The sequence below is a fragment of the Zonotrichia leucophrys genome, chromosome 26 (genome assembly GCF_028769735.1).
Source record: "Zonotrichia leucophrys gambelii isolate GWCS_2022_RI chromosome 26, RI_Zleu_2.0, whole genome shotgun sequence".
Taxonomy (NCBI): domain Eukaryota; kingdom Metazoa; phylum Chordata; class Aves; order Passeriformes; family Passerellidae; genus Zonotrichia; species Zonotrichia leucophrys.
In genome coordinates, this window is record NC_088195.1 from 931,183 (window position 1) to 954,649 (window position 23,467).

A 23,467-nucleotide genomic window follows, 5' to 3' on the forward strand; every position below is an offset into this window, starting at 1 on the left:
AGTGTGGGGGAGGGTGGAGGAAATGTGTTTTAACAGTAAATACGGCCTTGTTATTTATCAATGCAGAGTAATTGAAGTAATTTCATGTCGGTTTTAAATGCAGCGCCCAGGGATCTAATCTATCTGTCTAATATTAATGGGGAATATTTGCTCGCCTCATTCATTCATTACTGTTTTCATTAAGACTCTAGTCCCATTTAGGAGTCTGTTTGTCATTTTAAACTCTTCTGTTTTATCTTAGCCTGCCACAATCCTGTTTAACAACTGAAGTGAATCCGTGAGCTGCAGGCTGGCAGCCTGGGGGAAGGGGCTCTGCTGTCTGGCGTGTGCTTTTCCTGGGGAGCCAGGAGAAACAGACTGCAGGCACTCGCGGTGAGGCAGCCTGCCTGCATCCGCTGCCTGGAGATGCAGGGTTCCTCAGCAGAGCTGGGTGCCTGAGCTCCCAGCAGGGCCATCCCTGCTGGGACACAGCTCCGGGGGCTCCAGCGGGTCCCAGCCAGCGCAGGAAGCTGCTCGGAGCAGGGATGGGGTTGGTGAATGCTCAGGGTGCTTCCAGCTGGGTGCTCTGGTTCCTCACGAGGTGTGTTCCCCTCTAAGGCATCCCCACCTTGAGGGTGTCACAGATTCATGGAATGGTTTGGGTTAGAGGTGACCTCAAATCCACTCAGTGGATTTGGACAGAGACACCTCCCACTGTCCCAGGTGTTCCCAGCCCCAGTGTCCAGCCTGGCCTTGGGCACTGCCAGGGATGCAGGGGCAGCCCCAGCTGCTCTGGGCACCCGTGCCAGGGCCTGCCCACCCTCCCGGAATGGAATCTCCTCCCACTGCCCAATGCCAAGGGCTCTGTCCCTGTCCCCTTCCCTGTCCCTGGAGCATCACCTGCAGGGCTGGGCGGGCACCAGGGCCGGGCAGCCCCGAGCTGGAGGCTCCAAGCCTAATTAGAGTCCCATCCAAGCCTAATTAGAGGAAAGGGAGCATTGTGCTGTTAACGACTCTCTGGCAAAGTGCTCTGACTAAAACAGTAATTTTTCTGTGCACAGCCCAGTTGTGAGTGCTCGTTGAACACCTAATTACTTCGGTTACTGCTCCAGAATCATTCTGAAATCTGTTTTTGCTGTTTTCTCACCAAACAGAGAGGGGAAGAAGCGCGCACACTTTCTAATTATTCACCTTAATTAATTTTCTGAGCTTCTGTTAAAACTTTGAAATGACTGCAGGGAGCACGCCAGGAGTTCCATGGCAGCCAGGCAAAGCAGAGGCCGTGAACTGATGCGAGATGAAAGTTTCCTGTGCTGGATTGATCCCCACCTGAGCCCGGAGATTTTGGAAGGCTGCCCCCCTTTTATCCTGATTAATTAGTTCCCCCGAGGCCTGGGCTAATCAAAGGGCACTGCTCATCAGCTGGTGGCCGTGGCAGGGTGGCATCAGAGGACGGTGCCAACATGTCAGGGAGCCGCTTGTGATGGCAGCAGTGATGTCCCCTGGCAGGAGCACGGGGATGGGAACACCATCCTGGAATCCACAGGGGCTCCCACAGCAGCAGGGAGGCTCTGTCATCACCCTGGCAGCTGAGGGGCAGCTCCTGCCTGGATCACCATCCTGGCTCCCAGGAGCTCGTTTGACCCTTTTGGTGCAGTCAGGAATGAAATTCCCTCTCCCTGAGGGGTGGTGGCTTTCCAGGGACCCACAGAGGTTTGTGGCTCGGCTCTGTGTCCAAGCCAGCTGACTGTGATTGGCCATTCATTAGAAACAACCACATGAGACCAATCCCAGATGCACCTGTTGCACTCCACAGCAGCAGACAGCCATTGTTTACGTTTTGTTCCTGAGGTCTCTCAGCTTCTCAGGAGGAAGAATCCTAAGGAAAGGATTTTCCATAGAAGATGTCTGTGACAGGGCTGGATGCCAGAGGGACATCCCAAATGCTGGGCTGAGCCTGCACCCACAGCTGGGAGCCCAGGCAGGGTGAGGGATGGGACACCCGGGGTCTGTGCCAGGCAGGGGCACCTGCCCCTGTGCCCACCCTGCTGCCCCAGAGTGTCACTGTCACCTGCTGGGGCAGAGGAGGAGCTGCCAGAGGCAGCAGCCCGAGATGAAATCCCATTTCCCCTCCTGGCCGGGGCTGAGCTGCTCCCGGGAGCTGGGATCTCTGCCTGGCACTTTGTTATTCCAACAAACCCCGCTCAGATGTTCCATATTGATGTGATGATTAACTGGAGCCGTGGTAAACCACAGGGAAGTGTTTGTGTGCAGGAGCCTGTGTGCCAGAACACGAGGCTGCTCCGAGCCCTGCCGGGATGCTGGGCCGGATGGATGCAGCAAACTCTGGCTTGAGGACAATTTTCCTGCTCCAGCAAGCCTCACCTCGGGATATTTGCTGTTTTTTCAGCCTTTCTGGCTTCCCAGAGGAGGCTGTCCTTGCTTTCATCACCTCCCCTGGAGCCTGGCACGCTGCACGGAGGGTTTGGGGGAGCCAAGGAGATGGGAATGTGTGCCGGAGATCTCATCCCTCACCCAGAGTGATCCAGTGCCCGTGCTCCAGCACAGCTTGTCCCCCTCAGATGTTAATGAGGTTCTTAGAGCAGCAAAGCCAAGCCCAAGCAGAGGTTGCCTGGATCAGAGTTGAAGGGGCTCTCTGCGTGCATCTGCAGTGCTGTAATTAAATAATCCCCTCGTAGCCATGGCAACGTTGTCTCCCCGTCCTCTCCCACTCGCTGCTTCTCTGCCAGAACTTCCCGGCCTTGATTTGGTTCTGACAGCCCGGGGGGGCTCTGGGAGCCCCTCAGAGTGGGCTGTGGGACAGCAGAGCCGCTCCTGCAGGAGCCCTGCCCCTGCCACAGCACTGCTCCTGTGGCACTGGGATGGATGCTGGAGCCATCCCCACCTTGGGGAGCTCCACCCTGGGGATGCTCCTCTGTTGTTTGTGGTTAAACTCCCCCTTTCCCCTCTCCTCTGTGTCCTGGCTCTGCCCCGTGGATGCATTTCCTGCATCCCACTCACTCCTGGTCCTTCCACACTCCCTGAGGTCTCCACCAGGCAGGAGCAGCAGTTTCCAGGTAGGGATTTCCACAGCCCAAGGCAGGTTGCACCCACATGTCCTGCTCAGCAGAGCCACAGCATTCCCACCCCTCCACACAGGGAATTTTCCTGGCAAAGGTGCCCAGCAGGACATTCCACCTGCAGCTCTGCTTGGAGGCACAGGAGGAAGAGGAGCAGTGGGAAGAGCCTGCCAGACTTTTTACAGCCTCTGGGAAAGTCTGACTTTATTTTCCCTGTCACCCTGACACATTAATGGCTCAGCTGAGGCGTCCTCCTTGCTCCTTCCCACACTTTTTCACGTCTCCTGCCCCGGCACAAAGCGGAGTTTTCTCATGAATAAAGGAAAGAATCAAATCTCATTGGAAAGTTCATCAACTTTGGGCTCCTGCTCAGTGAGTGATAGATGGCTTTAATTACACTGAACTAGTTGGCATCTCTACTCCACTCCCCAAAGTCATTAAAAATAGATTTTCTGTTTGAACTCCAGCCCCCCGAGGGGTCTGTGGGCAGCCTGCTGTGGCTGAGAGATGCTCCAGGGGCTGTCTCCAGCCAGGGCAGGTCACAGCACCGGGCTGGTAGCACGCAAAAGCTGTGGAAACTTTGCTTTGGCAGTTTATTTAATTAATTTATTTATTTTATTTATTTATTTGGAACTGGTTTCTTGCACTTATTTGCTCCGGGGGCTGGCAGAGTTGGAATCTGTGTGTTTTGGAGAATCTGTATTGATTTTTTTCTTTTTGTAATTTATTTTATTTTGCTGGTGTTATGGGTCAGGCAGTCAGGGACAGTCACAATGAGGCTTTATCAATTAATGGTTGAGCAGCAGGTGCATTTTGGCAGGGAGAGCAGGAGGAGAGGTCACGGTTGGGCTGGGGGGAGCAGGGCTGTGCCCTCAGCACTGAGGAGATCCCCCAGCAGTGCTGGATTCTTGGCTGCTGTCCTTCACACAGATGCTCCCCCAGAGACATTGTTCAAACCCTCTGCGTGGTTTTTAAAGAATTATCATGTGCAGCTTCCGAGCAGAAAAAGAAACGAAGCGCTCAACATCAAATCATCTCTAATGAACTCTTATTCACATAATTCCAGCCCTCCGTTATTTATAGAGCGCAGCGAGAGCATCCAGCTCCTCACAAACATGAAACAAGCCCTGAGCTGCATTTAAATCACGGGGACAGATCCTGCCAAGCCTCCCTTTGTGGGTGTGAGCGTGGGATCTGCTGTGCTGGGGGATTTTGGGGCTGGCTCAGGGCTCAGCGTGCTGGGCTGGTTTTAGGGGCAGCCCAGGGACCTTCCTGGGTGCATCCTGTGCCAGCTGGTGTCTCCCACAGGGAGATTTTGCTCTGAAAACCCCAAAAGCTGGGTTTTTGCTGCTGGCTCTCCACCCAGGGGCAGCACGGTGCTGCAGCACTGGTTTGCACTGGGAGGTGCTGGGCGGTCACTGGGCAGTGTCTGTACCTGGATGGGCCGTGCTGGGGGGCTGTTCTGTCACCAGGCCCCTGGGCTTGCTCCCACCCTATCTGTAAAGCGCTTTTTGCCCCTTACAAGGCAGAGGCAGAGCAGCAAACAGCACATCCCCTGTGCAGACCCTGCGAGGGCACCCCCGGCCCCTCTGCAGCCAGGGCTCAAACCCAGCCCCTCATTTCCACCACGGAATTTCTCCTCTCTGCTCCTGAAGCTGTTCCCACCCATCAGGGGCTGCAGGCACTCCCAGCTCTGCCCTGCCCACCCCTCATTCCCAGGGTCCCAACCCAAGCCCTCCACCCTCCCCACGGGCTCCACCCCAGCCAGAAAACTCCAACCCCAGCAATCTCTATTTCGGGAAAAGCTGTTGAGTGGGGCTGAGGAAACAAGAAGAATAGCAGCCCTATTGGTGTCCAGCTCAGAGAGGAACTGGGTTCTCACTGTGTCAACAGCACTTGGCGTGACAGTGGCCGTTGTGCGGGCAGACACTGCTCCTTTCAGCGCGGCTGCTGGGAGCCGGGTGCTGTTGTGACGGACAGAGCCACAGCCATCCAGCGCTTGTTTGAATTCCCAGCCAGTTGCAGGCATCGCTCCTGGGGCCCAGGAGCTGTGCGAGGCTGGGGGAGGATTATCTGCGGCGTTTGCTGGGGAAATGGGAGTAGAATGGCAGGATCGCGGGACGGCCTGGGCTGGAAGGGAGCTCAGAAATCATCGGGGCAGCTCCCGCTGTCCCAGGCTGTGCCAAAGTCTGTCCTGCCCGGATCTGAACACCTCCAGGGGCAGGGAGTCCACAGGCTCTTGAGCAACCTGGTCAGTGCCCCCCAAATTTACGGGAAGGGATTTCTTCTTGAAGGAAGGAATAGGAAGGAATTTCTTCTTGAGCAACCTGTTCCAGTGCCCCCCAACCTTACAGGAAGGAATTTATTCTTGAGCAGCCTGTTTCAGTGCCTCTCAACCTTATAGGAAGGGATTTCTCCTTGAGTAACCTGTTCCAGTGCCCCCCAAATTTACAGGAAGGGATTTCTTCTTGAAGGAAGGAATAGGAAGGAATTTCTCCTTAAGCAATCTGTTCCAGTGCCCCCCAACCTTACAGGAAAGGATTTCTCCTTGAACAAGCTGTTCCAGTTCCCCCCAAATTTACAGGAAGGGATTTCTCCTTGAGTAACCTGTTCAGTGCCCCCCAACCTTACAGGAAGGAATTTCTTCTTAAAGGAAGGAATAGAAAGGGATTTCTTCATGAGCAATCTGTTCCAGTGCCCCCCAACCTTACAGGAAGGGATTTTTCCATATTTTGTACAGGGAACACTACAGGAGCTCGAGATGCAAACCCACCCTGCTGCTGGAGGTGGCAAGGAATGGGTTGGAAAGGTTAAAGTGGTTCGAAATGCTGGAGGTGGCAAAGGATGTGTTGGAAAGGTTAAAGTGGTTAAAAAGGTTACAAACATCTTCGCTGGAGCCAAGCAGTGACCTGTGGTTAAAGCCTGGTGTCGTTTTGAAGCCTCTGGGGCTTTCAGTGCTGGTAAATAGGTCAGGGCCGTGCTGCACCTCACCATCACCATCATTCCTGTGTGCTGTGAGGGGGAGAGGGGTTTAGAGCAGCCTCTGGGGCTGTTCCCACCTGTGCTCCCCTCTGTGGCATCAGACCCACAGTGGGTCAGGCCTGGGGGCCCAGGTGGCTGCTGCTGGAAGGGCTCAGAGTGGCCCCAGCAGTGAGTAAACCCCACAACCGCAGTGAACCCGACCACAAAGCAGCACGTGAAACACCAACACCATGAACCCCCCCACGAAGCATGCCAAAATCACACAACAGTGAAGACGATACAATCCCTGCCAGCAGCTCCCTGGGGAAGGGTGAGGCAGAAATTGTAAATCAGGGGGGAGAGGGCTCAGCTCCAGCCCAGAGGGGTCAGGGGAGCTGGCAGCCCTGTGGGCGCCCAGCTGGGGCTGTCTGTGCCCAGCCCTCACCCAGGGGATGGGTGATCTCATGTCTCAGTCTGCAATAATTCCTATTCTTGGATGTCAGAACGAATTCATTTCATTTCATTCCAGGCTTTGCCGTTGTGCCCGTGGCTCTGAGGGGCTGCCCTGGCTGGGTGGGCAGAGCAGCCCTGAGTGTGCTGTGTCCCCTGCAGGTGTCCAGGGTGCCCGTGGAGTCCTGTGAGCAGTACACGACCTGCCAGGAGTGCCTGAGCTCGGGGGACCCGCACTGCGGCTGGTGCTCCCTGCACCACATGTAAGTCCAACCTTCCCAGGTGATGAGAGCGGCTCCCAGAGCTCCCCAGAGCCTCCCACACAGAACAAGCCAGGCTGAAGGTCCCCAAGTCCATTTTTCTCTCCTTTGGGCATTCCCTGCATTGCAGCTCGGATGGCATTGGAGATCCCTGGGAGAGGGGAAGGGAAATCAACTCCTGCTGCAGGGGCAGGGTGATGTGGATGGAAAACCAGAGGGGAAAATGATGGAAAACCAGAATTTGGATTGGTGGGAATGCAGGCCTGCTGGTTTGCACACCCGCCTGCTGTTCTGCACCCTCCTGCTCTTTGCCCAAACCCCAATAATGTGGAATTTTTAAAGGCAGCAGCAGATGTGATCTGTGAGTAGGGCTTTGCTCCCAGCGAGGTTCCAGCAGCAGAGCAGAGCACAGAGCCCCTTTAAATCCCCAGAAGGGAATTTTCAATCCTGCAGGGGAGGTCAGGGGGTCCCAGCTCCAGCTGCTCCGGGGGGACCCGGCAGAGGGGCTGGGAGCTGGCACAAAGGGCTCAGGGTGCTTTTCTCCAGGGGAGCTCCAGGAAAGCCTCTCTGCATTCAGGAGGTGTCTGTGCCCTTCCTTTCTCTGGCCTGCCATAACAACCAGCACTTCCTAAGGCGGAAGGGAGCCCACGGGGCACAGGAGGGGACAGAAATCCCCCCGGCCCCGTGCCAGCTGCTGGGCAGCCCTGAGTGCCTGGCCAGGGGGGAGGAGGGCCCAGGGACCCGCACAGCAGCTCTTGGCCCCTTGCCTGGGGAGCAGGTGCTGGGGGGAGCTGCAGGCTCCTGCACAAACCCGGCCTGGATCCGGGGCTGGGGGCACAGCAGCTCCCACTGTGGGGCTGGGGGCTGGAGAGGGGTGGGAGAGGCTGCTCAGCCCCTGAGCATCCCCCAGGATTCTGTCAGAGAGGGGCTGGGGGCACAGCAGCTCCCACTGTGGGTTTGGATGCTGGGGAGGGGTGGGAGAGGCTGCTCAGCCCCTGAGCATCCCACAGGCTGCTCTCAGAGAGGGGCTGGGGGTACCAGCAGGCTCTGAGCATCCACAGGCTGCTCTCAGGGAGGGGCTGGGGGCACAGCAGCTCCCACTGTGGGTTTGGATGCTGGGGAGGGGTGGGAGAGGCTGCTCAGCCCCTGAGCATCCCCCAGGATTCTGTCAGAACGGAAATGGGGGCACAGCAGCTCCCAGTGTGGGGCTGGGTGATGGAGAGGGGCAGGAGAGGCTGCTCAGCCCCTGAGCATCCCCCAGGATTCTGTCAGAGAGGGGCTGGGGGTACCAGCAGGGCTCTGAGCCTCCCCCAGCAGCAGCCCAGGGCACTCTGAGCATCCCTTGGGGGTTTTTAGGTTTTTTCCTTCCCAAGCGAGCCCCCACAGCAGAGCCACCCTTGGTGCACCACGCCCCAAAGGCTTCCCTGCCCCAGCTCCTCTGGCAGCAGGGAATTGTTTCCACCCCTGTGTGCCCGCCCTGGGCAGGGGCTGCTGCAGCAGGAGCAGGGCTGGGGGCTCTGGGGCTGCTCCTGCAGCAGCTCCTGTGCAAGGATCAGCGAGCACTTCCCTCATGCTAATGAGCTGAATCTTCACAAGCCACCTGGGAGGCAGGTAAAGGTTGTTATCTTCATTTTGCAGAGACAAAACCCTCGATGACAAGAGGAGAGAAAAGTGTCATTTCCTCTGCCCTTTTGGCCATGACATTTCAGCATCAGCCTATTCCCAACAAGGGCTCTTCCCCTGATGGGATTTATCAACGCTCCCTTCAAGCATCTGCACTTTGGAGCAGTGATCATTTTTTAGCTTTATTTTTTTAAGCTGTGAATAATTGTGTTTATCTTGCTGTTCCTCGAAGCCTCTGTCATCTTTGTTGGGAGGCCCCCAGTGCTGGAGTGTTTGTATTTAATTTGCCACCTCTCCCCTTTCATTCTCACATGTTCCTGCTTCCAGCTGCTCCCTGGAAGGTGCTGGGCCAGGGGTGATGCTCCCGCTGGGTTTGGGGATGGCTGAAAGGCTGAGGGATGGAGCAGGAGGGGATTTGCTCATCCTCTGCACGGACAGAGGGATGCTTTGCTCTTTGGGAGCCGTCAGAGGCCTCCAGGAGATTGTTAGAGGATCTCTGCAGCCCAGTGGGATGTGAAGCCTGCAAGACTTCCCCGTGCTGCTCTCTGCAAGTGTGTTATTGTCTCCAGGCCTATTTATCTCTGTTGGGGCTGTTGCCATAAATAGGATGATAAAAAAGAGCCATTCCAGCGAGTCAATGAGATAAAGGCTCCAGTCAAGAGCTCACTTTAGGGCTATCTTAGAGATTCACTTAAACCTCGATATTTCTTCCTTTGGCACCATTCATATTTAGCTCCTTTATGCTCCAAAGGAAAAGGTACAAAAGGGAGAGGGTGAGGAGAGCAGCCCCAGCGTTTGTTGGGGATCAGGGGGGTGGTTTGGAAAGGGAAAGTGGAAACTTCACTTCCCTTCATCTGATGCAAGCTCCCACTGTTCCACAGAATCCCACAACACTCGGGTTCAAAGGCACCTTAAAGGCAAATTTACTATGTGCACCCATGGAGTTGGGGTTGGAAGGGAAGGATTTTCCCCAAATGACAAAAAGCAGGGAATCCTGGAGGGATGCCAGCACCACAGTCTGCTCTGGAACACTGGCAGCCCTGCCTTGGTGCCCAGTGGGTGCCCTGCTGGATTTCTCTCTGCAACAAAGCAGGGATGAGGAGCTGTGCTGGGGCATGTGGAACGCTCAGAGCACTCCAGGCACCTTGGCATGCTCGGTTCCTGCTTGGGAGCACACAATTTGCCACCCTTTGGTGCCTCGTTCCTGCTCCGGGTGCGATCACAGATCTTTGGAACATCGCCCGTTTGGGTCCTATTTGGGTGCCCTACATGTGCCCTGTGGGGTGCATGCCCGGATGTCTGGTGTTTGGACTCAGGTCATGCCTAGGGGTTTTGTGTGGGTGTTTTGGGTGCCCTTGGGGGTGTTTTCAGTGCCCTGGGGCAGTGATTTCAGTGCCTAGGGTGGGCTGGAGGTGTTTTCAGTGCTCTAGGGGATATTTTCAGTGCCTGGGGAGTGTTTTCAATGCTCTAGGGGGATGTTTTGGTGCTCTGGGGGAGTTTTGGGTGCTATGGGGGGTGTTTTAAATGCTCTAGGGGATGTTTTCATTGCCCTGGGGGATGTTTTGGGTGCTCTGGGGATATTTTCAGTGCTCTGGGGGATGTTTTCATTGCCCTGGAAGTGTTCTCAGTGCTCTGGGTGCCCCTGTGTGGCAGGTGCTCCCCGCGGGATCGCTGTGAGCGGGCACAGGAGCCGTTCCGCTTCGCCGCGAGCATCGGGCAGTGCCTGAGCGTGGCCGTGCAGCCCAGCAGCATCTCGGTGTCAGAGCACAGCCTCCCGGTGAGCAGGGACAGGGACAGGGGGCACAGCCGCCCCCAGCAGGGAGCAATCCACAGCCCAGCCTTCCCCTTCCCCCTGGCACAAGTGTTTTCTCATGAAGTCACCCTCACACAGGGATGGGGCAGCCAAGGGGTCACTCGAGAGGGTGGAGAGTGGGGGCAGAAACAAATCCCCTTCCCTGGTGCCTCGGCTCACATTTCCCTGCTCCTAAAGGAAAGGCTTTGTTTCCCAAAAAGCTCCTCCGTGAGCTGGGCTCAGGCCTGGCTCTCTGAGCCTTCCCAGCTGTTGCTGCCCCACTCCCCTGTGGCAGCTGGTGCTGCTGCCCCCCTTGCAGCCCCCTGTAAAAATGGTGTGGGGAGAGGAGGCTCAGTCCTGCAGGCACTGGTTTGCCATGGGGACACTGCCACCATTGGATCCCACATGGTGGGGACACCCACCTTTGGGACACTGACTTCCCCAGCCAGGGCAGGGTGGTCTCCCCCATTCCTGCAGTGGGGAGGGAGGTGGTTTGAGCTCAGGGCTTTGGGGATGGTCCCTGCTGCTCTCAGGGTCCTGCCATAGGCGCTGGGGCTGGCAAAGCAACCAGGGGACAAAAATCTGCCATTGCCAGCACCCCAAGGGTCAGCATGGTTTCTATCCACAAAACATCCTCGCCTTCCTTTTCCCTCCTCCCTTCCCCATCACAGGGCAGCTGGCACCAACAGTGGGCAGGTGTGTGATTTCAGGGGGTTGTTTTGGGTGGGAAACAGGCAGGGCTGGGGATTTGGGGGAGGTCTGGCTGCTCTCCTGCTGACAGCTCTGCTTTGCTCCCTGCTGTCCTGCTGCAGCTCAGGCTGCGGGTGAGCGACGCCCCAGACCTCAGTGCCGGGGTGAGCTGCCTCTTCGGGAACCTCAGCGAGGTGGAGGGGCAGGTGTCGGGCAGCCAGGTGCTCTGCGTGTCACCAGCAGCCAGAGACGTCCCTGCCATCCCCGTGGATCAGGGTAAGTGGTGGCTCCTCCAGCTGGCTGGGCGTTATTTACAGACACAAACAGAACGGGGCTGCTGTGGACGTGCCTCGAGCTGGTTTATTTTCCAGCATCAGTCTCATTCCATGGTTGTGACAATGGGAAGATGTCAGCAGCTCACATTCTAGGCAGCAGACACAGAACTTAATGTTACAACTCACTTTATAAGCTTCTTGACCAATCACACAAAGCAAAAGCACTCTGACAGTATTTATATCTGTATAGTATATATTCTGTATTGACAGTAGTTCTATATAACCACTTACAAGCACAGGTACCTTTGGTTAAACAATGCTGCCCCAGCAGCAGCCGCAGGGGGCTCAGCAGTGGGCAGTGGGCAGCAAATCCCGCTGGCTGTGCCAGCAGCAGGGGCAGCAGGGACAGCAGGGACAGCAGGGACAGTGACAGGCCCTGCTCTGTCCCTAGACTGGTTCGGGGTCGTGCTCCAGCTGAAGTCCCGGGAGACCGGCAGGACCTTCGTCAGCACCGAGTTCAAGTTCTACAACTGCAGCGCCCACCAGCTGTGAGTGCCCCCTCCCCACCCCCAAAAACCACCCCGAGGGTTTGGGGAGGGGGCGCTGGGGGTGGCACCGGGCCCGGGGCACAGGGAGGGCTCGGGGGGCTCCGGGGGGATCCGGGAGAAGCGGAGGAGGCAGAGCCGGGAGCAACCTCAACCTGCTGGTGCCCCCAAGCTGCGCGATCCCGCAACTGAGAGCGGGATGGAGCCGGGAGGGATGGGAACGGGGAAGGGACTGGGGGATTAGGGATTGGGGACGGGGAATTGGAAATGGGATTGGGGGGAAGGGAAGGGAAGGGAAGGGAAGGGAAGGGAAGGGAAGGGAAGGGAAGGGAAGGGAAGGGAAGGGAAGGGAAGGGAAGGGAAGGGAAGGGAAGGGAAGGGAAGGGAAGGGAAGGGAAGGGAAGGGAAGGGAAGGGAAGGGAAGGGAAGGGAAGGGAAGGGAAGGGAAGGGAAGGGAAGGGAAGGGAAGGGAAGGGAAGGAGGAAGGGAAGGGAAGGGAAGGGAAGGAAGGGGAAGGGAAGGGAAGGGAAGGGAAGGGAAGGTGGGATGCAGGAGGGGAAGGTGGGCAGGGAAAGGTGGGATGCAGGCTGTGGGAGCCCTTGCTGGGAATGCTGGAGGCCAGGTGAGCTGAGGTGCCCCAGACCCAAAGAGGGACAGAAACGGGTCAGACAAATGAGTAATTAAAGAAGCTCTCAGCACTCCCCAGATTTGCTGTGATGATCAGAGTAAGCTCCCCTGGCTATCGAGGAGAGCAGGAATGCTCAGGAGAGCACAATGAGCCCTCGGAGCTGTTGTGGTGGCAGCAGCTCTCACTGCCCTGCTCCCCGTGCCCCCTGGGACAGCCCAGCCTGCAGAGCTGCTCTGCTCCTCTCCAGAGCTGCCCCAGGCCACGCTGCCACCTCCCTGGTGACATTGGTCTGCCTGGCCTGGCCTGGCTCCAGCAGTCCCGGGCACTTCCCTCTGCAGTGCCTGGAGCCACGGGCAGGGCATGGCCCGAATCCACGGGCACAGCTGATCCTGCTGCCACCAAGGGCTGCCACGTGGCACCAGGGGTGGCCTCGGAGATGGAGGAGGTGGCAACTGCCAGGGCTGGCAGCTGTCACAGCTCCTGCCTCTCTGTGAGAGGGGAACAAAACCCACCCGGCCGCTCTGCTGGCAGCTGGCTCCCCTGGGGCTGAACAGGGTCTGTGTTCTTTCAAAAACATTTCATAAGCAGTTATTTTCTTTTCCCCAACATGAATCAAAAGCACTTGCAGCACCCCCTGGACTCCAAGGCCAGGCAGGAGCGTTGCTGCTGCCTTGAAGCATTCCTGACTTGCAGAACAACTGATCCCATTTTTGCCAGGCTTGCCTTCCTTCCTAGGAGCCAAAGCCCCAGCCTGGTGCCTGTGCAGTGCCCTGCTCTATTTTACACCAATCCAAGGATGTGCAGTAAATCCCAGCTTGCATTTTACTCTGGGATAAACTGTGAGGCTGCCCCAGGTCTGTTTTTGGAGTGTGTGCGTTTTCCCAAAGTCATTTCTTGTTTTGTCCTCTATCAAAGGAATTCTCCACCAAAGGAATTATTTTCCCAGGAAAATAATTTGAATTTCTGGCAAGGCCTGGAGGAGGCTGCAGCCCTGCCAGGGTGCTGAGGCCTGTGCTGACCCTGCTCTCCCCCCAGGTGCCTGTCCTGTGTGAACAGTGCCTTCCGCTGCCACTGGTGCAAGTACAGGAACCTGTGCACCCACGACCCCACCACCTGCTCCTTCCAGGAGGGCAGGATCAACGTCTCTGAGGTACCATGGGATGGTGGTCATGGGGTCCCAGGGTGAGGGGAGAGACAGGATCTGACTCTGTGGTTCAGAAGGCTTGATTTATTTTTTGATATTTTTTATTTTAATAATTATTTAAATATATATATAATTTTATTCTATATATTATAATTATTTTATTATATATATTAATTTATTATATATATTATAATTATTTTATTATATATTATTTTATTATCTGTATTATAATTATTTTGTTATATATATTATATTAAAACTATACTAAAAGAATAGAAGAAAGCATTTCCTCTGAAGGCTAGCTAAGAATAGAATAAGAAGGAATGATAACAAAGGTTTGTGGCTTGGACTCTCTGTCCGAGCCAACCGACTGTGATTGGCCATTAATTAGAAACAACCACATGAGACCAATCACAGATTGCTGTTACGTTCCACAGCAGCAGCAAACCATTGTTTGCATTTTGTTCCTGAGGTCTCTCAGCTTCTCAGGAGGAACAATCCCAAGGAAAGGATTTTCCATGAAAGCTGTCTGTGACAGTACCACACTGGGATTCCTCCCTCTGTCCTCTGCTTTTCCATGCCCCAAGCACCACAACCGTGCTGATGTGAGCTTTGTGGGTCTGTGTGGTGCCCACAAGTGCAGGAGCAGCTCTAAAGCAGGGCAGTGCTGGTGTCACTGAAGGGCTGCTCCTGACCTGAGCAGCAGAGCTGAGCCTCCCCTGCAGTGTGGGAATGCCCAGGTTCATTAATTACAGTAATTGCTGTAGTGCTTTCCCCCAGGGGTGCCAGAGACTCCAGCACTTCCAGCAGCTCTGCTTTGCTCGCTCTGAGCAGAGCTCTGGTCCCTCCTGTTGGGATTTATGGCAGAGCCTGCCTGTGGCTGATGAAGGAGGGAATTACCAAAGAGCACAGGCCCAGATTTTGGAAAAGGGAGCTGGTTTGGGTTCCAGCACCGTGGACCCGGAGCCATCTCTCTTAGCAGCTCATAAAAGGTGTGGGGCTCCCATCCAAAAATGCTTTTAACACTTGGAAAGGCACAGGCTGTGAGTGGCTGTGCCAGCTCTCCTGAGTGTCCCAGGGCAGAGGCATCCGTGGAGGAAAGGGGTTTGTTAGCACAAATTCCTGATTTACCACTGCAAGGAGCCCTTGGTCCGGGGTTCCTGCACTCCTTGTCCTGCCTGATTCATCCTCACAGGGTCCTGGTGCTGCAGGGTCCTGCTCTCTGCCCTCACTGTGCCCACAAACAGCTTTGTAGCACCTGAAATGAGTGCAGCTCCTAAAGCTGCAGGGGAAAAATTGTTTAAAAGATGCTCTGGAAATCCTGAGAGTGCTGGAAAGTGGGAAAGGCAGCAGTGAGGACATCTACAAATAGGGGAAAAAGAGAGGAAAGTGTGCCAGCATCCAGACAAATCCTTGTCAGTGAGTGATGGAGATGGAGAAAACAGGAGGGATCAGTCAGTGCTGTAAACACTGAGCTGTCAAAAGGAGTGAAGGTTCAGCCAGCTTGGTGCTAAACTGGGAGTAAACTCCACTCCTGTGTCTCCCTGGCTGCCAGGAGAGGTAAAGGGCAGAGTCATTTCTGAGCTGTGCAAGGACCTGGTGGGAAGCTGCAAACACAAGGATGGGAATGGGTGCCCAGGGAGAAGCTGCCACCCCATGAACAAACCAAACCCTTTCTCCATCTTTCAAAGTCAGGAAATTTCCTTTCACCATATCAAGAGAAGGCAAAACCTTTTGCCTCTCCTGCTCTTGAGTGCTGGGGTGGGTTCTCCTTCAAACTCCAAGCATCCCTGTTCTCCTGCACACCCCAATAATCCCTGTTCTCCCAGGCTGCTCAGGTGGAGCTCTCCCTTCTCTGGGTCCCCAGCCCTGGGATTTCAGCAGTGTCTGACAAGTCCCTGCTAGAGCAGAGCAATCCCATCATCTCTGTTTTCCTCCTGGGAGCACCCTCAGGTCACACAGAGGGAGAGAGGAGCAGTTGGTGTCCCTGGAAGTTCCTGCTGGGATCACAGGGCTGCCTCCAAAGAACTTCCTCTGTCTTCATCTTGCAGAGGATTTCTCACCAGGGATGTTCTGGGACACCTCACACCCTCCTGGTGATTACCTGGTGGTTTGGGACACCTCACACCTTGCTGGAGATTAGCTTTGATAAGGGCTGATGATAATGATACAAGTGCTCTCCATCATTTCTCCCCCAGACCTCTGAGCACAGGCCAAGCCACCCCAAGTAAATGTGTTTGCTCATTTAAGAGCAATGAATTTCCCCTCCACACACAGCCTGGTGATGATGCCTTTGCTGTGGGCTCTTCACCAACACACAAATAAGCAAATGCCTCATGGAGGGTTTCCTCTCCTCAACCGATTCAGATCACAATGTTCTCATTGTGTCACGGCCTGATGTATTAGGAAATTGTTTGTGCTTCCCCTGGCTGCCTCCCCAGCAGAGCCAGTGGTGTTTGGAGTGGGGATCTCCGTGCCTGTGCCCTACTTTCAGTCCCCTGTGCCTCTCCTTACGTAAGGTTTACACACGTGTTCACACGGGCCTGCACATCGCTCGCGTCTTTATCTTTAATTCAAGGGAAAATATCTTGAATATTCCCTTTTACTCCTGGCCCATCAGAACTGGCATCCCAGTGGGATTGGATGTGTAACGAGCTCCCTTTGATGCTCCCAGGAGTTGTCTGTCTGGAGGAGGAACGAGGGCTGGAAGCCTCAGCCACTTCGGGAGGAGATGGGGGAGAGAAATTCCCTTTTCATGGGCTGTGCTCTTGCTCCTTGCAAGCCTCTGCCCTGCCTGCCATGGAAATACAGCCCAGGGAGTTTTCTCATCCCTCCACCTGCCCTGCCCACAGGAATTGTGTGCTCAGATCCCAGGGCAGAGCTCAGGGAGCCCCAAAGGTGTGTGGGTGCTTTAGGAACAGTGGAGCTGTGGTTTGGGGTCACTGGTCAGTGGATGCAGATATTTCACAGCCTTTACAGCAGAGGGATCCTGCAGGACAGAGCTGGCTGCTCCTGATGTTCTCCCTCTCCTGGGAATTTCTGAGATCCTCTGAGGTCTCCATTTCCATGTAGCCAATTCTTTAGGAGTTAATTATTAGAGAAGCAATTATTTCCCCATCCTTTCCCTGGTCAGAGCCTTCACTGTCAGCTGAAGGTGCCTGCTCAGACCTTGCCCCCACTAAATCAGGATTTCTCCAAGAGATTCTCCTGGGTGTGGAGCACTGATTGTCCCACTTTACAAAACCCCAATCAAGCCAATGATGCCACTTTAATGTGCCTGATGTGGCTTGGCTTGTGTGTGTGTGTGAGGTTTTGTGATGTCTCTCTCTAAATGAGGAGGAATGTGGATTCATAAACATCCTCACACCCCATCCCAGAGGAGAGCTAGAACCAAATAAATCCTCTTAGCTCCCCAGGATGTGAGAGCCCGTCCCCCTTTGATGTCCAGTGTGTGCTGATAATGCCATTTCCACAGGGGGACGCTGATCTGGGGACACAGAGCTCCAGATTCCAGATTCGGGGATTTCAGTGCCCTTGGGGCTCCTTTGAATTCCCACTGATTTCATGGCAACGCCCTTGCCCCCGGCTGTGCCCTTGGGTGCTGAGTGCTGCTTGATGTGCCCTGAAGGAAACAAAACAAACCAGAACCATCCCTGCAGAGCTGCCCTGCCAATCCCCACGCCAGCAGGGCTGAGATGTGCTGGAGGTGACTCAGAGCCACAGCTCAGGCCACCAAAGGCAGCCAATGACTTTGCAGGGTCACACCTCACTTTGGGGAGATGCCTTTGCCTGAAATAGGAGCAAAAAGCCCGGTTTCAGCAAAATTCCCTCAGCTCTGAGCCGTGGCAGTGCTTTTATCAGCCGTGCTGTGGATGTTTGGTGTTCAGAGGGAGGGGAGGGATGCAGGGGCAGAGGGAGATGTCCCTGCCTGTACCCTGGGCCAGGGAGCTGCTCCTGGCACACAAAGTGTGTTCACAGCAGGGAAAGGTTCTGAACATCCCCCTGCCTCCCAAAGTGATGGAGAAGACCCAGGTTACAGCTTTTATCAGCCGTGCTGTGGATGTTTGGTGTTCAGAGCGAGGGATGCAGGAGGGGAGGGATGCAGGAACAGAGGGAGATGTCCCTGCCTGTACCCTGACCAGGGCGCTGCTCCTGGCACACAAAGTGTGCCCTGTTCACAGCAGGGAAAGGTTCTGAACATCCCCCTGCCTCCCAAAGCGATGGAGAAGACCCAGGCTGGAGCTCAGGGCTGGTGGTGTGGGTCAGGAATTCGCCAGGCTGGGCTCCAGCTGCCTTCCTTTCATGTCTGGTTTCCAAGGAGCGGGGGCTGCTCTCCCTTCCAGTGGCATAAATGAAGGATAATGTGTTTCCATGAGTGACAGGCACTGTAATTTATATCATTGGGAGCACAACTGTGAACCAGGGGTTTACATGCACGTGCCAGATTGGGTTATGTTTATAACTTTAAAATAACGTGCGGCAAGTTAACATTTGTGGAGAGTTTGCGGGGGTTTTTTGAAGATGAAAAGTACAGAAACAGTCTATTTTCTGCCATTTGGGCTAAATCCTCTAGTCAGAAGAATTGCCTGCCATTTCTAGGCAATTTTTTTTTCCAAATAAGAGCAAGGAGGTTTGACCTACTAAAACTGCTCGGTTAAACACAAATAATAACCATGGGTGCTCTGTTCTGCTCCAGAGACAGCTGCAGAACGTGGGTCTTTAAGGTATTTATAGACCTTGGAGTCTTTGAGGCTAAAAAGTGTTGGAGAAGCATAAAATGTCTTTGTAAATTGTGTGTGCTGATACTTCACAGGCAGAACATTCCCCGAGAGTCTGTGCCACTCAGGCACCCCAGCCTTGTCTTCCTCCAGCAGATCTGATCCGTGTTTATTCTGGCTCCGGGAAGTCAAGGAGGATAATGAGAGGATTCTGCCTGTTTGTTTAGAGAGAGGAGGCAATAATGGCCTTTCTGACTCGCTGCAGGATTTACCTCTCGTGAATTAAAAAACAAAGTAAACTGATTATGGAACGAGCTGTGTGTTCCACCGCCTTCACTCGGTGTTTTCTGGCTGGTTCTGGCTCTTCCTGGGGAGGGAGCCAGGATGGGCATGAGGAGGGACCTTGGCTGGTGCTGCCAACCCTTCCCAGGGAAATTCCTGTTGAGGGGATCAGCATGGACAGAGGCACTGCCCAACCGATGATAAATAAACCCCTGACAAAATCATTTACCTGAGCACTGGCTGTTCCACCAGGGAGCAGCTGGGAGAGGCGGTGGATTTTCAGGGATTTGGGGATGCAAGGGTGTGGCTGTGCAGGGATTTGGGTGCAGTGAATTGGGTTTTCAGGGATTTGGGGTGCAGGGATGTGGCTGTCAGGATTTGGGGTGCAGGGACATGACTGTGCAGAGATTTGGGTGCAGGGACATGGCTGTGCAAGGATATGGGTGCAGAGATATGGGTTTTCAGGGATTTGGAGTGAAGGGATGTGTCTGTGCAGGATTTGGGTAGAAGGACATGGGGTTTTAGGTATTTGGGGTGCAGAGACATGGCTGTGCAGGGACTTGGGGTACAGAGATGTGGCTGTGCAAGGATTTGGGTGCAGAGACATGATTTTTCAGGGATTTGGGGTGCAGGGACATAGCTCTGCAGGGATTTGGCTGTGCAGGGATTTGGGGTGCAGGGATTTGGCTCTGCAGGGCTGTGGGTGCACATCACTGAGGCAGCAATTTAAAAAGCAAATTGGAAGAAGAAAAGCCCTGAAAGCTGAGCTTTCCCTGGGGCTGGAAATGCCCACAGGGGCTGCCCAGGATCTGAGGGTCTGAGCTGACCCGAGCCCTCCCCAGCCCCTGCAGCTCCTGTGCCCAGCTCAGAAATTCAGCAGGCACTGCCTGCAGCAGCGTGGCTGCCCACGAGCATCCTGGCTCTGCTGGAGTCTGGCATCCTCCCACAGATCCCTGCATCCCCAACGTGGATCCCTTGTTAGTGTGATCACTGCAGCTGTCAGCCAGCACCGAGGGGCCGCCCGCTCCTGCTCGGGCTGCCTCGCCTTCCCCACAGCCCCAATGTGACATTTTCCATCCTCTGGAACCAAAGGAATGGAAAAAAAGATAAATCTATTTTGCCCCACTTGTCTCTAATGATGGCAGAGCAGTTTTTGCTGGCAGCACTTTCAGCAGCAGGGAGCAGATGTGGGATGGAGTCCCCTCCTGTGCCTGGGAAGGAAAGGAAGGAGCCTCTCCTTAGCAGTCTCCTCACGGACTGAGCTGGCCAGGAGGGATAATGGTCCATAACATATTCATTATTTTCAGGACTGTGCACTGAAGTTCTCCCACTGGTGATGCAAGTGGAGATATTTTGTTTTCAGTTGTAATGGGGTAAAGGATTCTGCAGCTCTGGGTTGCTTTTCCTTCCAGCCCTCGGGGCTGGGCCCCTCTGCTGGAGCTCGATGGGACTTTGGGGTGAAATCAAACCCTTAGTGCAGGCAGGTGTTGAGTGGAAGGTGGCTCAGGTGAGTGGTGCTTCAGGAGAGGAGGGAATGTGCAGAGTCAGCTTGGAAGAGCTGGATGGAAAATGCTGTGAATCCATTTTCCATCAAAAATGGGCTGGATCCAGGTGCCAGGGTCAGTGGAAGCAGGGAATGCCATTCCCTCCCAGCCTGTGAACCCTCTCCTCTGCAGCAAAGGGCCTCCCTTCCCTCCCCAGCGCGGCTGATGGAGTTTGAAATCACTCTTGGCTGTTAATCCGTGAAAGTCCCTGTTAGGAATAAAATAAAATATATATACGGAAAAGTGCCACTAAAAAGGTTTATGAGGCTGCAGTTTAAGTGAGTGGCTGCTCCAGAGCAGAGCATCTGTTCCTCATTTACAGCTGGCTTGAGCCATGCTGAAACACTTCCCCTGGCCCTGCCTGGGGGCTGCCTGCCCTGGGGAGGGGGATTTTCCCCATTTCCCCCTGCACGCAGGATCCTGGGCACGATGGCTCCTGGCACTGCCATCAGCACGATTCCCTTTCATCCCCAGGCTGCAGGGGCTTGGGGTGCCACTCTGGGATTTGGCAGAGGGAATGGAGACTGACGTGTTTGTTCTAAACTCCTGCTTTAGCTGGGGATTAATCACTCAGTGTCAGGTGCTTACAGGTACTTAGGTACCTTGTTCCATTAGATCAAAGCAAATTAGAGCTGAGCAGAATGTAAATACAGCTGGTGGTCAGAGGTGCCGCAGTTCCTGCTGTAGAAATTGGAGAAAAATTGTATTTCCCAGTGTGTTGTGCAGAGATAATGTTTGGGATGTTGAGATCTCACGGGAGGGATGTCACACCGTTACCAGCAGCTGATAAGTCATTTTTTGTGGTTCATTCAGACATTCTGTTTGTGCTTGGGTGACCTGGATATCTGTGCAATGGTGTTTCACAGAGTCACACATGCTTTGGATGGGAAGGTGTCATGGTTTTGTTCACATCTCCCAGAGCCTGAAACACTGAGGTGTCCTTGATTGCCAGGCCTGGAGAGGAATTGTTGTGTCTGACCAAAACGGGAGAGCAGCATTATATATATATAACTCCATATATATAATATATATAGCTCCAAAGTCATACTGTGTATGGAGTTTGGGGTTATACGCTCCAAATATTGCAGGATTTGCAGGATTTGCAGAATTGCAGGATTGCAGGATTGCAAGATTACAATTATATAAAAAATATATATAAGAAAAATATTAAAAATATAAGTATGGAGTTTGGAGTTAACACATCCATAATTTTAGATGGATTTAGAAGAGATTGCAGGATTACAATTATATAAAAAATATATAAGAAAAAATTAAGATATAAAAATATAAAATATAAAAATATAACATATAAAAAGTATAAAAATAAAAATATAAAAATATTAACAATCTAAAATATAAATATATAAATATATAAAAATATATATAAAATATTAAAAAGTATAAAAAATATAAAAGCTAAAATGCTAAAGCATCCCCAGCACACCCCACCCATGACCTCGCCCCTCTCCCGTTGCCTCGCAGGACTGCCCGCAGCTGTTCCCCACGGAGGAGATCCTGATCCCGGTGGGAGAGGTGAAGCCCATCACGCTGAGGGCCCGGAACCTGCCGCAGCCCCAGTCGGGCCAGAGGGGCTACGAGTGCGTGCTCAGCATCCAGGGCATCGTGCACAGGGTGCCCGCCCTGCGCTTCAACAGCTCCAGCGTGCAGTGCCAGAACAGCTCGGTGCGTGAGAGCGGTGTGGGCACGGGCTGGGCATGGGCTGGGCATGGGCATGGGCATGGGCATGGGCTGGGCATGGGCACGGGCTGGGCATGGGCACGGGCATGGGCATGGGTACGGGCTGGGCATGGGCATGGGCACGGGCTGGGCACGGGCATGGGCACAGGCATGGTCATGGCTGGCAGCACCGGGAAGGGGGGAAAATCTCTCTAATCCCAAATCCCAGGTGGGAGAATGCCCACAGGATCTGGAGTGCCCTGGCTGCCTGTGGAGGGTCAGCCTGGGAAAGGGGAGGAGGAGGGAATGCAGGAGGTGTTGAGGCAGGCTAATTCACACGCGGGGAGATAAGGAGAATCACAGACCCCTTATCGGGGAGCTGTCACATCCCAGGTCACGGTGGCTGGATGAATAGAGTGGTGCTGGAGAGCGGGGAAGGAGGGGGAGAGGGAAAGTGATGGGGGAGAGAGAGAGAGGAGCTGGAGAGGGGAATCACTGGGTGGAGGGGGAATCACCGGGTGATGCTGCCCAAGAAAGGGGAATCACCAGGTGATGCTGCCCTAGAGCAAGGCAGGGTTACCCCCTCCTCAAAACAGGGCTCAACCTCACCAGAACACCCCAAATTCACCCTGCTGGGCACTCTGTGATGCCAAAACACAAATGGCAAAGCCAAGCACCCCCACCCTGATCCACAGCCCAAATTTGGGTCTCCTGTGTCCCTTCAGGAGCGTGGCCCTTCCTCTGCTCACCATGTGCTCAGAAAGGGCCCTGGGCAAAAAGGGCACAGTCAGTTTGTTTTAGGCAGCACAACAGGGTCCACTTGAATATTCAGTGCAGATGGCCTTAAATTGTTAATGAAGTTTTGAATTTTTTAAAGTTTTACTGGATATTTATACATCGCTGGTCGTCTTTGGGCCTTGCAGCTTGGTGGATAATAAATGCATTAATAGTACATAGTACTTTTCCTATCCAGAGTGATTTATAAGCATTAGAGAAGCACTTTTATTGCTGTTGGGCTGATAGGAAGTGGTAGGGGGAGGATGTGGGGCCATTCTGGACTCACAAGCTTCTCGTTCCACCCCAGCTTAGTAAAACCCAGCACAGTCAAACGTGAGTTAAAGCTGCACAGCTGCTGCCCAGGGACGGGCAGAGCACTCTGCCCTGCTTTCATCACCACTCCTCCTCCCAGGGAGCGTGGCAATGCTCACTCACCTCCTGAAGTCTTTTTAGCAGCTCTTGGTTGACCTAAGAGAGCTCCAGAGTGGGGCCTGGCCAGTGCTGGGTGTGATAATGGGAATTTCAGCATTCCTGGGAATTCAGCTGCAGCATCCAGCCTCACTCAGCCACGGGCCCCAGGATGTCAGAAAAGGGGAATAATTCAGGCCAGTGCTGTCCTGGGCAGGCTGAGCAGTGGCTGGGGCTCTGCACCATCTATTTTTGCTCTATTTTCCTGTTCCACCTGCAAAGCTCTGCACTGGGGTTTCTGGAGCTCCCGTCACAAACTGGGCAAGAAGCAGCCTGAGGGCAGCTCCAGTCCCAGTCTGGTTACCTGGAGGGGCTGTGTTGGCAAGCCAGAGACTGACTGATGACAGCAACCACTGCAAGAGAATAATTAATCTGGTACCTCTCACAAGGACTAGATCTGATTTAATTATCTCCTCCTGATGAGGAGAAGGGACTCAAAGCAGAACCCTGGAGATGAAGTGTAAAAATGTGGTGTCTGAGGCACCAGCAGATGTTTTTAAGCAGAGAATAAAGATGGTTTCTCTCAAAAAAACCTCTTTGCCTGGGAGTGTTGTCCTCCCAAGCATTTCCCTGG

General features: G+C 54.2%; 1 protein-coding gene across 1 annotated transcript in view; it reads left to right on the top strand.

Moving 5' to 3' along the window:
• Window positions 1–23,467, top strand: part of PLXNA2 (plexin A2) — a 136,241-nt gene that overhangs the window by 61,496 nt on the left and 51,278 nt on the right. The window contains exons 5-10 of the mRNA XM_064733278.1: window positions 6,633–6,733; window positions 10,007–10,130; window positions 10,958–11,111; window positions 11,562–11,658; window positions 13,319–13,433; window positions 21,454–21,654. Coding sequence (XP_064589348.1) covers window positions 6,633–6,733; window positions 10,007–10,130; window positions 10,958–11,111; window positions 11,562–11,658; window positions 13,319–13,433; window positions 21,454–21,654 — 792 coding nt within the window. The remainder of the gene's footprint in view (window positions 1–6,632; window positions 6,734–10,006; window positions 10,131–10,957; window positions 11,112–11,561; window positions 11,659–13,318; window positions 13,434–21,453; window positions 21,655–23,467) is intronic.